This window comes from Xiphias gladius, chromosome 8, assembly GCF_016859285.1.
Source record: "Xiphias gladius isolate SHS-SW01 ecotype Sanya breed wild chromosome 8, ASM1685928v1, whole genome shotgun sequence".
Classification (NCBI taxonomy): Eukaryota; Metazoa; Chordata; class Actinopteri; order Istiophoriformes; family Xiphiidae; genus Xiphias; species Xiphias gladius.
In genome coordinates, this window is record NC_053407.1 from 17,946,703 (window position 1) to 17,963,656 (window position 16,954).

A 16,954-nucleotide genomic window follows, 5' to 3' on the forward strand; every position below is an offset into this window, starting at 1 on the left:
GAAATGATATAAATAAAGGCATAGAATATTAGAAGAAACTACATAAGATCCATATCAATACCTTGACAGATATATTAAAATGCACAGATAATTATTAAACTTAGATAACAAGATCTATATTTATATATGTTCTGACAATAAATGAAGACACGATATTTTTTAAAAATCCCATTACAACAGATTATATTTTGAAAATAACAGGAACAGAGTACTTCAAGGCATTTCAGTCGAAGATCCTTAATTATATTTTGTTAATAAATTAATATGATTTCTATAATATTTACCTGTTGTAACTGGCGTATTGCCTTAACATCATATTTTACATTTCAAGTGATTCTAAGTATTACAAAACGGTAGAAGATTGACCTGTTAACTGTGGGTCATGGCCTAAAGCTTTGAAATGCAGTACTGCCTCCATACATCTAATGGCAATATCATCAATTTCAGGGTCAAACTTATTTGCAAGGAGGTGGTGTTGTCTCAGGAGCCAGTGGAGGTCACCAGCGCCATACACACAAACAGCTCGCCTGTAAGCACCAGTGCAAGGAGAGTATGGGGCTCCATTTTTCATATCACCTGCTAAATAGCTCCACTTCACCACACGAGCGAGGGCATGCATGTCTGACACATCATACTTGATGTTTGCAGGCACTGATCCGGGAATAGAGGGCATCCTCTGTAGAGTGGCCCACAAGTGCTCGTCAGGGCTGTATGTGTCCTTCTCCCACTCCAGAAATTTCCGAACCTCTCTGTCCTGCATCACGTGTTTCACAAAGGCTCTTGTGACCACAAAGTAGGCATTCCCTGAGAACATGGGGCTGCTAATGGGTGGAGGACTTTTCCTCACATTTGTCCAAATTACAGAGTTGTCGACATTGTAATGATACATCCAACGGCCTTTCTTGCTGTCACTAGTGGCCTCAGACTCCAGGCTGTTTCTTCCATTTAGGGCCTTCAGTGCCTTAACAATCTCTCCGTTGGTTTTGATGGGGAAATCCGACCCACAGGTGTTGAGCAAGTACCTCCACTGGATGTGTGAGTTCAGCAGATCTTTCATGCAGTTCAGATCTGCCTGCACCCGGGACCATGAAGCATATACCACAATTTCTAATTTACTGGCTAAAAACACATTGGGAAGACATGCAACAATAGCCTCCACTGCCTTCTGAAATTCTTTTGAGGATTTTTGATCCACATGCACACAGTAGATGTTCTGAGGAGCGTAAAGAGCTCGTAGAAGTCGCTCAAACATCTCAATCTTCTCGTGGATCACCATGGAGTAGGCAATGGGAAAATCATTCTCCTCTTCACTGAGAGGCACTGTAATGAAACCTCTCCTTTCAATGTAAGCTTGGCAGTCTTTTGTTACATTAAGGTAGAAATCCTCTGATAAAATGTTCTGCCTTTTCCTAGATGCCAGCAGTACTTCCAATTCACTTTTCTTGCCCTCGATGTCTCCGTTGATGATAGCTGAGCAGCCGAGCAGGTCCGAAGAGAACTGCTGTGGTATTCTGAGATCAGACAGTGACTGCCCGTTAAAGCCATCTTTCCAAAGGACGACAGAAAGGAGAATACCCATGAGGAGGAGACAGAGTATCCTCAACATCATCTGGCCCTTCAACAACCCTGGCAACCTTGAAAAAGCCATTTCCTTGCGAGAGGTCAGTGCCTACAAAACTGGTGATACTGTCTTCAGTGCAGTTTTAACAACTGACCAAACAGAATGGGGCGGCAGTGCTTCAAGCATAAAGGAACACAAACTGATCAGCCCCCTAAGAAGGTGTGCCAAGCCAAGGTGTGGAAGGAATTAGCCAAGGTTTGCCTTACAGAAATTCCTAAATAGGATCTGATCTATTTTACATCCTGTTGTGTATAAGACGATGTTTGCTTATGTATGTCAACCATCAGGCTAGGTTGAGCTCTTACACATCTTCACATGGCAACAAAGGACTTGTTGTAATCAAGTTCCCCAGTTTTTATTTATGTACAGTGCTCATGATATTCGTATGTCATTGTGTTGCTGACACTTGTAATATTTTCTAGATGATTTTATGATACTCTGGTGTGAAATGACACTGTCATATATTCTCAGAATAGCCATTACACAGGAATATAGCCAGTTTTCAAGCTGTACTGATGGCATTAGGAAGAATTTATTTCATTTATATTTCTATTTACAACAAGTCATGCAGATTCTAGTTATTATACATGATCATTTCACCGTTTCACAAATACTTCTTTAATATCAAGTTAAAAAAAAAGTCATATACATACATATACACAAATATATGTATTTATTTCTTTTTTTCAGTCACACATGCCTCATCTAAGAATGTGCATTTTAAAGATACAGGCACTTTGTAGAATAAAATAAACACCAGAACTCAAAAAGAAACATACCACTATGTTCTCTTCTAAACATTAACTAAACTTTTTTGAATTCATTTGTCAGTCTTGACATTGTGAGAATCCACAACACATTCCTCACTTACTGTAGGCTCTGGTTTGGATGTATCTTAAGATTGACTGAGACAAGTGGTCTCATCCACATCCTGGCCTGCATCAGTGTCCTGCTCATGGATGAAGCTGTAGCGTCGATAGACCGATCCGTCTCTACTGGTGTACACCACATCCACCTCATCTCCACTGTCCGGCTCAGGCACGCCGTGGGGCATGTTGATACCGGCACTGCCACTCAGTCTTTCATAGCTTTGGCCCCAGCAAAACCTTTTCCTGGCATGAGCTTTGACCGAGGCAAATACAGCCAGAGCCAACCCCAGCGCCACCAACAGTGAAATAGGCAAGGCGGCTGAGGTGTGATACAGAGCTCTGGACGACATATTCAGGTCTGTTACCTGGTCATCTCCTGACTTGGGTTGGGGGGCCTCCAAACACAGAGCTAGAACAAAAAAAAATGCCTTCAGTAGATTGTTGCAACCAAAGAATCCTTAGTTTCTAATTTGAGGCAGATCTCTACCTGAGCGGCTGTCACAAACACAGCAATCACTGTCATTTCCTCCAGGCTGACAGCAGCGGGCACAGCGGTTCTCCACAGCTTGAAGAGCGGAATCACGGTGACAAGTCAGACACTGGTCAGGTCTGGGGCCGGTACAATGCCTACATGAGCTGTCACATGGCTCACAGGTTTCCTACAGTGGTAGAATTTCACAAATTATTGTAGAGCGCAAATAAAAGAAAAACATTTCAGTTGTAGACATTAGACAAGTTAGCAATGTGGACTGTTGCCTTTTATTGACATCTGTTGTTCTGAGTTGCAGTAAATATCTCTCGGCACTTTGTGTTGCTTGTTGTAGACAGATGCTACATGAGGTAAAAAAAAAAAAAAAAGAAGTTTTAAAACCCTTAAAAAGTTGCTTTCCAATCTAAAGTATTTCTTTGGAAGTAGGTCAAGTTTGGAAAAAAGATCCTCAGTTATTATTTTATTAAGCATTCAACACTTATTTTTATTCTGATATAGCAGATTTGCTTTAACTGGACTGTGTGTTGTGGTTTTATTAGATTTGATTGTAAGTGGTCTGGCATCACAAGCAAACAACACCACAACTTTCATTAAATATTGCTACATCCTGATTGGCGAACAAGTAGGTGACGTCGCTTTTTTCCAGCTGAACCCAACAAACTTCAAACTAGTATGAAGAGCCCAGACAAAAACACAGATACAGAAACATCTCATGTAAAATAACCACAACTACTGTAACTTTGGCAGACTTTCCACACATTAAGAAGCTGAATGAGAAAATAATATATTTTGTCAGGGGCTTTAATTACTTACTGAATACAAATTTGAAATGCATACGATGAACATCAGAAAGCTCTAATTTATAGATATATCAATAACTCTACACCCACTTTTATGAAATAAAGTAGTGCACTGATTTCTTGAAAAATTAATGTGATCTATTTGCACTTTGTATTAGATGAAATTAAGATGAAAACACTTATGTTTCGCCTTTAAATATTAGTAAATGTGAGTTATAATAATTAAAGCAACAGGCTGACAGGTAGCTCAGACCACACCTCTTCTGAAAAGTACCGCCCCTCCTCACAGCGTGGATAGCAGACTTTGTCCTTAAGAGTGCTGCCCCAGTCACACGTCAGGCAGCTCTGAGGTGAGGCATCTGCATGCACACATACATACACATAATCTGACAATTTACAGAAAGTGGAAAAACAAATGACCGGTGTTGACACATTAGCAAGATACAGAATATAGACTGACATCAGGCAGATGTTTAGCTATTCACTGATATCAAAATCAAACAAAATGATTGAGTAATCAGTAATCAGTTATCAGTAATTACAGAGCTGTGGTTAACAGTTCCCTTTATCTGTACCTGTGCAGGTTTGACAGCTGGTGTGGCACTGTTTGCAGATTTCACTGAGCTGATAGAAGCGGCGTGGGCAGTGCTCAACACACAGCTTGGTGCCTTGAAGCTCCAGAAGAGGACGTGGACAGGCCCTGCAGGACTCAGGCCCCGGTCCCGTACACAGCTCACAGGACTGGTCACATTTCTCACAGCGGGAGCCCTCTTTGTAATACCTGAAGAAATGCATGAAATTATCGGTATTAACAAGTTAGACATGTACATGCACAGATTTTTGATTCTTCAAAACATAATTTAAGGTTTAATAAGGTTTATAAGCACCTCTCAATCAATGGTAAACTCAAAAGTCACTATAAAAAAAAAACAATATCAGCAAAAAAAATCTTATCAATTGACAACAGACAACCTTGTTTGCAGAGATAACAATTTGCAATATTTTTGGATATTTATTAATCACAAAACCTTGTCACATCATCACGAATTGGGAATAAATTTTATCAGAGGAAGTTGCTCTACTGCTGAGGAAATTTTGAAGAGGAAGAGAAGCCACTCGATTGCACACAGAAGTGCTGTGTTTTCAGGGAACCAGTGAAAGAAGGGTGGGGAGTGAGTCAACAGATGATTAACAGAAGTTGTTTTACATCACAAAGCAAACATTTCTGATCTTATAATGGAGCTTTCCGCTTTGTACCCTGTGGGACAATGGGTGACACAGAGTTGAAGGAGGCGCAGGTATCCTGGAGAACATGTGAGGCAATCTCTAGGCGATGCCCCAGTGCAGGTGGAACAGACGTGGTCACAAGGCAAACAGAATCCCAGCTCCTTTCCGTTAGCTTCCTGCCTTGTGTTGTATGTACTGGCTGGACACTCGCTCACACAGGTGCCATCTGGAAAACAGCACACAGACATTAGTACCCACTTATGCACTCTTCTATACTTCTTTATTTTTCTTTCCTGTTCATCTAGACACTTTTCTGGGACTTAACTAGCCCCACACATACAGAGCATATGGCTCCTTTTTCGCAAATAGTAAAAAACTAACCAGGTGGAATTAAAGTTTTAGAATCCTTTTTCATAACTTGCACTGTTGCCTCAAAGTGAGAAGGTCCCTGGTTCAAACCCCACTAGGCCAATATCCCTGTTGGCTGCCAACTGTTGTTTGTTCTTGGCACTAATAGCTCTAATAATAGTAGTCACTATTTAATACATTTTCAACTCCTTTTAGTTCTTCAGCGTTGATTGGCAATTCAGCTCCTTTCAGTGCTTTCACTTCAATATCAATAGCTATTCCTATGAAACACATTTTGAAGGCCCCATAAATTGAAATTTGAAGTGCTGCTACTTTTTCAAATGCAATTTTTTCATGTAAGCAAAGCTATGAATTTAGCCGTACATGTCTATTACCATCATCAATCTATCCAGCTGTTGTTTTTAACTGTCGATCAGTTACATGCAGCTGTATAAGCGGCACTGAAATTGTGAAATATACCAAGGAAACTATCATCATGTAGCCATTCCATTATTCATCACGGTTAAAAATAAGGCTGCTATCTAGAGCTGATAGTTTGGAGATATGCGGTTTTGCTTTGTTATATGGTTGCACAATAAATGCACTTTTTAAAAATCATCTTTTCTGCTGATTTTTGTATATTTTACTCCCTGAACCACTTCTGTGTATGCTGCTGAACACTGGTAGAAAATGCTCACTGTGAAGGTACTTGGGGACGGCACATGTCTGGCATTCATCGTTGCCCGGCCCCTCACAAGAGTAACAGTGCCGGTGGCAACCCACGCAGGTGAACTGGTCATCGTGTAAGTAGGTCCCCGGTGGGCAGTCTGTGTCACCTGTCACGCCACACAACAATGTGTTTGGATCCAACACGAGTCCCTTCTCGCACTGAGTGCACTGGTTTGCGTCTGGGCCGGAACAGCTCATACAAGTCTGGTGGCACTCTGCACATAATCAGATGAGTCAGACTGCATCATTTAAATGTGATATCATCACATTTACAAAAGAGGGTGTGATCATCACCATGTTTTAGAGGTAAATGATCATCATTTCAAATAAATACTGTGTTTTATAGTCACTAGTCACAGCCCTAAAAGGGCCCCTAAACCATGGTAGTGACACTGTTGCCATTCTAGATGCTGTGGATTTAGTACTTTCTGCATAATGTGCATACTGTCATACAGCTGTAGATGTTGACGTTTATCAAAAGTTTCTGCTAAGTCCAGCTTGTTGTGGAAGAAATCCACTTATCTCCTCACGTCTTTAGCCATACAATATTAACCCAATACAAGCCTAAGCACAACGTAAGTCAGGGATCTTCCAGCTATTGCTAAATTTAGAATTGAGAATTAAGTCACCTGGGCCGTTATTGTCTTAGGATATACAACTCACAAAACTTTCTAGCAAATACTCTTTATCACTTCAGATGTGCATTAATCTCTGTTTATTAGTCTCAATTTACAGTTTATACTTGTACTATTAGCTTGTCAGTCACCTCTGAGGCACTTGAAATAACCTGTATGAAAAGTGCTGTACAAATAAAGTTTGATTTGTTTGCTTCAGTTTCTGCTATTTTCTCATTTTATTAGTTTGTCTGTTGAACCATTTTCACATTTACAGCACTTAACAACATCCAGGGTCTTTATCAGGACCACAACCTCCCATCCTGATGGGTATGTGTTCTTTTTAAACACCTAGCTGTAACTAATGCATTCTAATGCAAGTCCTGCAATAAATCCTGTCTTCCTTAAGGTTATAATGCTCCGTTTTTGATGAAGCTGTTTTAGAGAGGTGTTGATTCAACCGTCTGATCATTTTGGAGGCTGCAGTACCACAAAATACATCCTCTAAAATGATCAGAAAGTTGAATCAACACCTCTCTAAAACAGCCTCAACAAATACTGAACATTCATTGCTTCATTACTTTAGCTAGGTGTATCTAATAAACTGGCAACTTAGAGTAGTTTGCTTCTTGTGTTTGCATGCTCAGCCTTGCATATTCAACAGTGGTTAAACATCTAACCAAGTCATATATATGAATCCAAAGGCTCACCTTGACATTCCAGAGCTTCAGTTTCATAGTAGGTACCAGTGACGCAGTCCTTGGAGCATGCACCTTTGTAGAGTTTGGGGCTAAACGTCGAGCAGGTCTCACAGTCATCTGCCAATGGCCCTGAACAGCTGGCACAGGTAGGATGACACTGACCACAGCGGCCCTCCTCCATATCCTCATAATAGCCCATGGGACAGCTAGCTTTACACACACCATTCAGCATCAAGTAGAGGAAACTGCATTCTGAAATGATATGGGGGACAGGTATTAAAGTTGTAATCTCAGGAGGTGATGCAATGTTTTACAAGTCATTTTAAAATGCCATCAGTTAGGAAGATTTTTCCTCTTAAAGCTCAGGTGCCCACAAAAGTCATGACTCACTGAAACAGGTCCTGTCATCCGAGCAAACGTCACAGTGGGGAGGACAGCGCCTGCAGGTACCATCATCTGCAGGGTATGTCCGCAGTGAACAGTTGAGTCTACACATACCACCCCCTAAGTAGTGGCCGTCAGCACAGGACAGACACTGGGACTTGTTCCCATCACATGTCAGACAGGAGATGTCACAGGCTTCACATGAACCCTCAGCTGTCTCAAAGAAACCCCTGAAGGTAAAGTCAGGAGACAGCTGATAAGACAAAAAGAGGGAAATACAGCAAACAAGAATACACCAACATTACAAAACTTTTTCTGCTTTCTGCTGCTTAGAATAGCCAACTGCTTACTCCGGGCAATTCGACCAACAACGCCCCTGGTGGAGAAATAGTTTATAGCTGCCTTTGGAACAGCTGATGCAGTTATCACTGGTGTCCACGCAGGTGTCACAGTTGGGTGAGCAGTCCTCACACAGCTGAGTGGCAGAGTTTGCATAGGAGCCAGGTGGACACTGTGTAACACAAGCACTCTCCTGGTCCAAGAAATACCCTGTTACTCACAAATGCACACATACATTACACAATTAGATCCGGGATAATGATTAAACTTACTGTCATAACTGACGTAAAAGTAAATAAAAAGTAATAAAAGTAAATATTTTTACCTTTGAAACAGGAAGAACAATCCAGTGCTTGTGGGCCAAAGCAGGTCTTACAGAATGCATCACATGCATGGCATTCACTATATTTACCTGAAATTAAAACAATAACAAATAGTAACCTTATCTCATACTATAATAAAATGTCCCATTTGACAGAACAAAGAGAGGTATTAAATTAGATTCTTTTGTTTTTAACCTCCCTTCACCACCCAGGGAAGCATAATAATCTGTAAGCATAGTGTTTCTGGGGCACAAATGATGGGAAGTGATGAATAATAAGGTGCTTGGCGTTACTGACAGAACGCAGTACAAGCCACATTGTATCACATCTCTTGGAACACTGTTATAACAACTTGAAAGTGAATGTTACTGTGTGTGTGTGTGTGTGTGTGTGTGTGTGTGTGTGTGTGTGTCTGTTTGTACACAAAAAATGATGACAGGCTACATTTAGAAGGGCTTGCTGCTGACATGAAGTAGGAAAAATTGGGGAGGTCGCTGAGTTATCATCATATTGCAAAAACTACCTGTTAGAGACATAAAACGTACACTGCATTGCAAATGCGAAACTCAGTTATTCTTGAAATGCAACACAAGGCTTTGAGGTTACCTGAAAAAAATTACCTGATAATAGTTGTTTTTACTCACAATGGTTAGCAACAGGTAGTGTAGAAAAATGCTTGGCTAAATAAAGTGCTCCTGATAATGAAAGTCAGACTGACTGATCCACACAATGATGTAAATAATCAAATCAGTGAGGAGGAGATGTAAATGGTTAGCCTGGAGGCGCTGTATGGTTTGATAAAAATCAGCTACTGTACTCCAGTGCTGTTGACACAGATACCAGAGGGGAAGCAGATGAAGAGCCCTGTGCTTGAATCAGAGAAGCCTTTTGAAATTGCTCCATTAAAACGGCTCTTGAATGAAAGGTGATGTAGTACATGTTTGGCAGGGTGACACAATGAGTAGGAGATCGTCCTTCAACCTAGAGGTGCTTCAGCAGGGTTCAAGCCCCTGTCTCAGCGGCAAGCATCCGCCACGCTAAAATGTCCTTGAGCAAGACACCGAATCCCTCCAAATTCCTGGGACACTGTATTGACCTCTGCTTGGACCTCCCATGGGAGAGAAGCAATTCTTTCCATCAGATAATCAACCAGTCGAGTATCATGTCTCACAGTATAATTGCCAACTCCACTGTCACCCCGTTTTTCCCAGTCTGTACTTTGCTCGCATTTTTTTTTACTGTATTTTACTGAAGTTAGGTAAATCACATATTACTCACAAGCCTATAAATTTACTTCTCTAAAAGGGCAAAAAAAGAGAGAAAAAATAACGAGCTAAAAAATGGTTGTTCCTCATACCGTCAAAGTACTGTCCCAATGGGCAGTTATCCAGGGGACACTGTCCGTGTAGAGGAGGGTTCCCACCAAGACAAAGCTCACAGTCTGTTGAACGAGGTCCGTGACACGTCTGGCACGAGCTATGGCAAGGCTGGCACCGCCACCCACTGGAGTCACTGAAGGTTTGCTGTGGACACTGTTTAATACACTCACCTCCTGACAGGGCAGAGCAGTATACAGAGTAAAATGACTATATTTTCCAGTATAACACTTCATCTGCATCAGCAAACAGTGGTCTTGGAAAAACCTAGCAGACACAGTATGGTAGATAATATCTTTTACTACTCTGTCTTTTTAACCTGTATTGTTAAGTGGCTCTGATGTGGTCTCAGAAAAGATCTGCTCATCTCTTCATTTAGTTCACATCTGTTCAAATCCTGCTCCTCTGTCTACCCTTCCAGGATCTCTCCAGGCACAAAACAATCACCTAGGTCTTTTGAAAAGTGGATCTTGTGTGTAGAGAAGATAGAGGCTGACCATCCACAACAGATCCTGTCGGACACAATGTACAATCACATGCCAATTTAAATATGTACCTGAACATGTTAAAATCCTGTTTGATAGTGTGGCAGTGCACTTGCTAATCCTTTTGAAATAGCTACAAGCTTTAGTTACAATCTCAAAGCTTATTCACTGATGCCCATAGAGAACACAACCCAACAACACCATACTAATTCCTTGTTTGCACAAAGCATACATTTGCATACCTCATGTTTCAGATTTGCTGACACGGACATGATTTGCAATCCAAATGAAGACTGAGAGTGCCATCTTTTGTCTTTAACAAGAATGACTGATTACCCTCACATACACAGTGATTTAAGAGTATATTAAACACACACTCTACTAGCACTATACAGGACAAAATGGCCATCTGAATCCTGCAGAATGTTAATAGTAAACAAAATATACAAAAAAATGATAATTCTTTGTACTGGTACCATTGAGGAAGTAACCAGGCTGGCAGGCAAGACAGCGTGTGTTACTCCTGCAATCCGTGCATGGTGCTGGGCAGGACAGACACACACCTCTGCCCCAGTCCTCATAGGTGCTCTGGGGGCAATGCCTGCGACACTGGTGTCTGAAACTGTACAGGTAAAGGTTAATTCAAAACTGAAATCAAATACCATTCAAAAAATAATTATTGATAATCTATAACAATTAGCAAACCATCTGTGTGGAACTAGGGTTGGTCTATGTGTGTGAAATCGGTCAATGACGTGTTGACCTAAACTGGCTGCCACAGCTATTAAACAAAACAAGGCTCTTATTTGTTTCGTAAAGCAAACATGCTGAACAAAGTTACTGAAACATCAAAGACCTGATGTAAACTATTGGGATTTAATGGCACTTTCAAAGCTTTACAGTGAAAGAAGGATGATGTCGCCACAGGCAGCTTCTGCCCAAAAGGATGACTCTGAGGCCAAACGAACTGAAACCAGGGAAGAGACAAAACACACCACATGCAAGAGGCAATCCCAACAAGCACTGTCTCAGTCCAGGGCACACCTGCAGCTGTACTGTTGACTTCAATACGCTCTTCTGACAAATGGTGCACTCAATCGAACATGACTGAGGACAGCAAACAGAGAGGAAAAAATAATGTGGGCTGCCGTTCTTCAAGCTTATCATGGTTCTGTTCTCTTCTCAAGGCAAAAAGTTAATTGGTGTTTTATTTGTAGCCCAGAGGCATGGGGCGATTTCTGTCATTAACCTGTCCTATCAGTCCTTTGGGGCTTAACTGAGCTATTAAACATGAGACGGCTGTCCTAAAAAAAAAAAAAAATCTAGCCTAAAGCAGCTGAGATATTGAGTTGCAGAGATGTCGCATTAAAGCAAGAGTGACTCCTACTTTGAATACTTACCACTTTAAATGAAACAGGCTACACAGGAATAAGCCTCTAACTTATGTAGTTCAACATCTTCCGCTGCCTCCTCTGCCATCTTTCTATATGAGAGAATCTGACCAGTGAAAGCCCAAGCTGCACTTCTTATTGTGTTGCCCAGGATTTGGTGCTAAGATGTGGTGGCTGTTTGAGGAGGAACAGCTGGAGGCGCCACACTGCATCCATCAACTCACTCACAATAGCAGCTGGCCTGGAAACAGTGCACTACTTGAGGATCTGCGGGATGTTTAAGAATCCCCCTTTGCAAATATTAGACTATCCATTCCAGGAGAGCACATCAGCATTTCCAAAGCAACTTTTGTTTAGGGCTTTTATTCCTTGAATTAGTTAGGAAAAAGTGAAAATATGCTGCAGGTGGTGCCTAAAGTTAAGAAAGCTTGATTAAACGAACAATATAAGCCACACTGAGAATAAATCACAGCATTTTTTTTGGTTTTGCTGAACTTAGTTCCTTGGAGAGGGAGGTAAATGTCAATAAATGCCAAGCATCCATCATGCTGTGACTCTTTTCAATAGGCAGTGTTTTATTGGAGAATAACACTGTCCCCACTGATTCACAGTTATGCCAAAGCTGTCTAACATTTTTCATTACTACAAGTAAAACCTCAGATAGTGGATTTTCTGTAAGTGCTGGAAACTGTCACAATCTACCACAGTGAGGCTCTTCCTACAGTCCATTATCACCCCCATGCTCTGTTGGGTTTCTTGTATTGCCGTTTGCCTCTCATGGTAGATATAATAAGTAGTGCAGCCAAGGAAATTATTGAGTCGACCTGTCGTACTCTAAAACCTTTACTACTAAAGCTAAAGTTACACAAGTAGATTCTCAAAAGAAGACTGAGTATCTCACTGCACCTATGTAACAGCAGTAAAAGGCGGTGAGTGTAGTGAGGCGGTGGATTTTCCTTCAACCCTCCTCTGCGGTGATTCACAGGAGCAGTCACATATGTCAAGATGGTGCACCCTATATAATCACACCTTCTACTGGCTGTGCTCTCCACTTATACTTGCTCTGTTTCTCTCTTCTCCTCTCCTCCTCACACACGACATAAAAACACACTCTGTTAACTATCTCTGTGAGGCAGACCACTGTTCTGTGAACAAACCAAGGCTCGGGTAACAGTGTATGACACAAAATGGAAGGTAACCTGACTCACACAATACCAGTAGGCCTAAACTCAAGGGAGAGGTACACAATTGGAGGTCTGTTCTAGCTCCGTAACCTGTGCTACACGCTGAGTCCAAGTGATAAGCTGGTGTAAACAGAAATACAGGTGAAATTTAGTTTCTTGTAGCGTGAAGAGTAACTAACCAAATTCTGCTAAACAATTTATGGAAAGACATGGCATGTTACTGCATATTGAATTACCCAACTGTTTATCTAGCAAGACAATGGCAATGCAAATAAAAATAATTACAAGGTCATTCTGAGGCTAATTATTCCTTGGCAGCATTTTTAAGTTCCATAATTTAAAATTGCTGAAACAAATGTATGAATAAATCACAGCGCCATACCTACTTTACATCAAAAAGACAATAATGATTAATTTTCCTGCATTAAATAGAACTTAAATACTTAGTCAATTGACAAACAATGAATCTACAACAACTTTGATTACTAGTTAATGTAAGTCAATTTTTTAAGCAAAAATAACAAAAATTCTCTGATTCCAGCTTTCCAGATATGAATGTTTGCAGTTTTTCTTAGTCTTCTATGATTGTCAACTGAATGTCCTTGGGTCTGGAGTATTGGTCAGACAAAACAAGCATTCTGTATATGTCAACTTGGGCTCCAGGAAGCTGCAATGGTCATTTTGGGGAACATTTTATAAACCAACCCAATTGTCAGTTGATCGAGAACATAACAGATTAATCAGAATAACTGAAGCTGCTAGCTGCAGCCTTAGTACTAAATTTTAGGTATCTAAAATAATACCTGAGAATGCATTTGATAATACAGCAGAATATATGGGAGGACAGAATGATGAAACAAGAAAAAAACTTACAGAAAGTAACCTTCAACACAGCTGTTGCAGATCTCAGGGTCTTCTGTGTACAAATGAGAAACGATGATTAATTAGAATTCAGGTGGAGAACCAAAGCCCATTGTGCACCATCATCATATATCTAGGGTTTTAATATACATTGTCGATCGTCCCTGCATAAGAAACGAAACAGTACATCTGTATTAGCCTGATACAGGAAGCAATGTGTAACTTACCTGTGGAACATGCTTTGCAGCCCGTCTCACAGTCAATGCACTCTCCTGTATCGGGGTCCTGCACCTGCCCTGAAAAAAAAAAAAAAAGACACCCAGCATAATGAACCTGAGTGTCTTTCTCTTAAGGTACAGCCTACTCAGAAGCTCTGCTTAACATTTACCTATGTCACAGGACGTCATTTGGCAGACCCCATTCTGGAGTTTGTAGTGTTCCCGACACTTGGCACATATGTTGCCATCTGTGCAGAGTTCACAATTGGCTATGCAGGGCAGGCAGGCATAGTGACCCCTGTCAGGATAGAGTCCCCGGGGGCAGTGTGTCCGACAGCGACCTTGGTGCAGGAAACGTTCCTGTCCATCTTCATCTGAGGAAGAGGAGGAAGGCACAGATGACTTCTTAACATACAGCCTACCCTATTCTCTCCTCTGATGAAGATAACATTAGCCATATGGAACTCCTGCCAGGAAGCGCCATTTCCAAAAATGTAGACTCTTCTGAAAGTGAAAATCATTGAGCTTCTGATAATAAATACAGAGGTAGAGCCAAAGGGCCCCGGCAATTACATTGGATGAAGAAAAGATGAAAGGACATGCTGCCAACTGTGTGAAAGTTCAGTGCCCACAGCAAATTACAGCATTAACACATATTGCAGAGATCAAAGTTGTTTGTTTGAAAAGAGAGCGATGTCATGTGGCTCGACGAGTGCATCGTCGAGGCACATGACATCGAAACTGAGGATTCGTACAACATGTCATTGCACATGCATCCTTTTCAAAGACAGAAAATAGCCGCAGAACAAATGCATGTCAAATTCATGAATGCCATAAACTGATGGCCGCGGCCCAGCATGTTGAAAGTAGGCCTGCAAATAACAGATCACCGTGTGAGATCACTGACTGATGAAGCTCCAACAAACGTAAACAAGGGCAATCAGAGGCAGATGAGAGATCAGAGCTGTGGGCAGGGACAGTGTCTTGTGTTGGCCATAATGATTAATATTCTGCCACCTGCCACTAGCCTAGCTGTGGCACCTGAGGCATCTCTAGAAGCAGATGAGTTACAGCATTGTCTCATCTGCTCAGCGCTGCACAGAGGATGTGTGAGACAGGGAGGAGAGGGGCCACAAGCTGCTGCTGCCTTTCTAACCCTTCCACTTCCTAGAGACATAACCCCAGCACACACAGAGAGATGTGGCTTCAGTACGACGACAAAGCACAGAGCAAAAGGAACAAAAAACATCTACAGCAATCTACACTGAAATACAGTTAACAGAAGTAGAAATGTACGACAATGTCAGAGTGCATATATACAAAGAAAGGGATGTGAGGGAAAGAGAGAGAGAGAGAGAGAGAGAGAGAGAGAGAAAGAGAGTTGCAGGTTAAGCCCAGTGAACTGTAACAGTAATACTTCTAGCCCGAGGGGATATTTTTTCCCTTTCCCTCTGATTAACAAAGGACCCATTCTAACATGATCAGATTACACTGTGAAAACTGGGGAGAAAAATGATCACACCTTCATTTCTTACCTATTTCAAAGGTGCCCCTGTGACAAACAAACAAAAAAAAAAAACAAGTTCTGCAGCCAGTCTCTTGATTGTTTAAGAGTAAATGGTAAACCAGAGCTGAATGTTCCTCCTCCTCCTCTAAAGCAAAAGCCTTTGAAAAACTTTGCTTTCAGTAACCATTTAACAGTTTTGCTCTGAAAAAAAACAAACCCTCAACCTCCATTACAGATGGATTAATGAGTCTGTGACATAGCTTTGTTTTAATCTGGCATCTGTGGGACCAAAAAAAAAAAAAAAGGGAAAAAAGGGAGAAACATATCGGCCAGTGGCAAGCAATTTAGTGACAATATATTCAGGGACACACAGATGTGAAATCTGTCACAATATTGCCTAACTCCGATGAAGCCTTCGTTTAGCTGGCGATGATTTATTTGTTCCCCCTTCTACAAACTATACGAAAACACTACTTTTCAAACCCCTGCCCGGGCCATATCAAGTGCTACATATCATCGTACTATATATTATTATATTTAACATAAACATAGCATCCATTATTTCAGGCTGTGAATGCGTACAGGAAATCTTACTCACCAACTCCACAGGTAGTGCATTCAAACAGCTCATGCCCGTCGCACTCGGAGCAGGTGGGATGACAGAGGACACACTGGTTCTTCAGCATAAACTGTCCGCCCGGGCAGGGCGACGAGGGTTTACACGCGATGAATCCGACACAGCAGAGACCGATCAGGAACGCGGCGACGGACCTCATGGCTGTGCCCGAGGACTTTCGCTGGAAGTGAGGGGAGCAGCGAGCAGTCTAGGCGGTCTCCGAAGACGCAGTGTCCGTGCAGCAGCTACGCTGGCAGATCGATATGGGGCTCTGAGACACGCCAGCCCCAGAAATAACTTGCCGGACCAGTTCGCTCAAGTGAGGCACTGGACAATGAGCGCGGACTGCGGTCAGCATTTAGTAAATGATCCCAAGAGGGAAAAGAGAGAACACCCAGTTTCTGTGTCACGATAGGTAGGTTGGTAGGTAGGTAGGTAGGTAGATAGATCTGATATCTTATACATCTGATAAAGACTAAATTAAGGTTCAACAAGGAACCTCTTTAAATATATTTAACTGTGTTAACAAAGATATAGGTGTCTACTGCCAGGTTAGATTTGTCCCTTAAATTCATACGCCACCATCCGTCAGTCACTCTACAGTGATGTTAGAGATTTAGCTAGTGCACCTCACAGGTCTACACTGGGAGTAAGACTTCCAGTGGTTTGCAGGGCACCGCTCTCTGATAAGACACCCGTTATAAAGGCTTTATAAGCTGCAGCTAATGGCTCTATTACTGGTTAACACATCATTTACTAACGCTTTATGAATGACCTTACAGCCGTTTATGAGAGAAACTTTTGGGTCGCCAGGTTGTGGAAAATCCTCCTCCGGCATGACACTGTTGTCTTTTTAGCCAGCTCTTAGGGA

At 41.6% G+C, this 16,954-nt stretch overlaps 2 protein-coding genes across 2 annotated transcripts; both read right to left on the reverse strand.

Annotated features, from left to right (window-relative positions):
- Positions 1 to 252: 252 nt before the first annotated feature.
- gcnt3 (glucosaminyl (N-acetyl) transferase 3, mucin type) lies at positions 253 to 1,648 on the reverse strand. The gene has a single exon (XM_040132254.1). The coding sequence runs from the start codon at positions 1,646 to 1,648 to the stop codon at positions 344 to 346; it is 1,305 nt and encodes a 434-aa protein (XP_039988188.1). The 3' UTR covers positions 253 to 343.
- A 407-nt stretch (positions 1,649 to 2,055) lies between these two features.
- LOC120792871 (proprotein convertase subtilisin/kexin type 5) lies at positions 2,056 to 16,243 on the reverse strand. Its single transcript, XM_040132255.1, has 15 exons — positions 16,066 to 16,243; positions 14,131 to 14,334; positions 13,970 to 14,038; positions 13,755 to 13,797; positions 10,783 to 10,928; positions 9,803 to 9,997; positions 8,134 to 8,332; positions 7,790 to 8,013; positions 7,409 to 7,651; positions 6,054 to 6,299; positions 5,038 to 5,233; positions 4,356 to 4,561; positions 4,039 to 4,139; positions 2,978 to 3,149; positions 2,056 to 2,899 (listed from the first exon to the last, which is right to left on the reverse strand). Exons 1-15 carry the CDS (start codon positions 16,241 to 16,243, stop codon positions 2,517 to 2,519), a joined length of 2,805 nt encoding a protein of 934 aa, XP_039988189.1. The 3' UTR covers positions 2,056 to 2,516.
- Positions 16,244 to 16,954: the final 711 nt, after the last annotated feature.

Bases quoted from the DNA above. Each gene is read 5' to 3' on its own strand.
- LOC120792871 (XM_040132255.1), bottom strand. From the start codon at position 16,243: ATGAGGTCCGTCGCCGCGTTCCTGATCGGTCTCTGCTGTGTCGGATTC. The intron at 5,234-6,053 runs GTGAGCATTTTC...GCTGTTTTCCAG, and splicing joins CGTCCCCAAGTACCTTCACA to ATGGCACCTGTGTGAGCGAG. The intron at 4,562-5,037 runs GTACAAAGCGGA...GCATTTCTTCAG, and splicing joins GTCACCCATTGTCCCACAGG to GTATTACAAAGAGGGCTCCC.
- gcnt3 (XM_040132254.1), bottom strand. From the start codon at position 1,648: ATGGCTTTTTCAAGGTTGCCAGGGTTGTTGAAGGGCCAGATGATGTTG.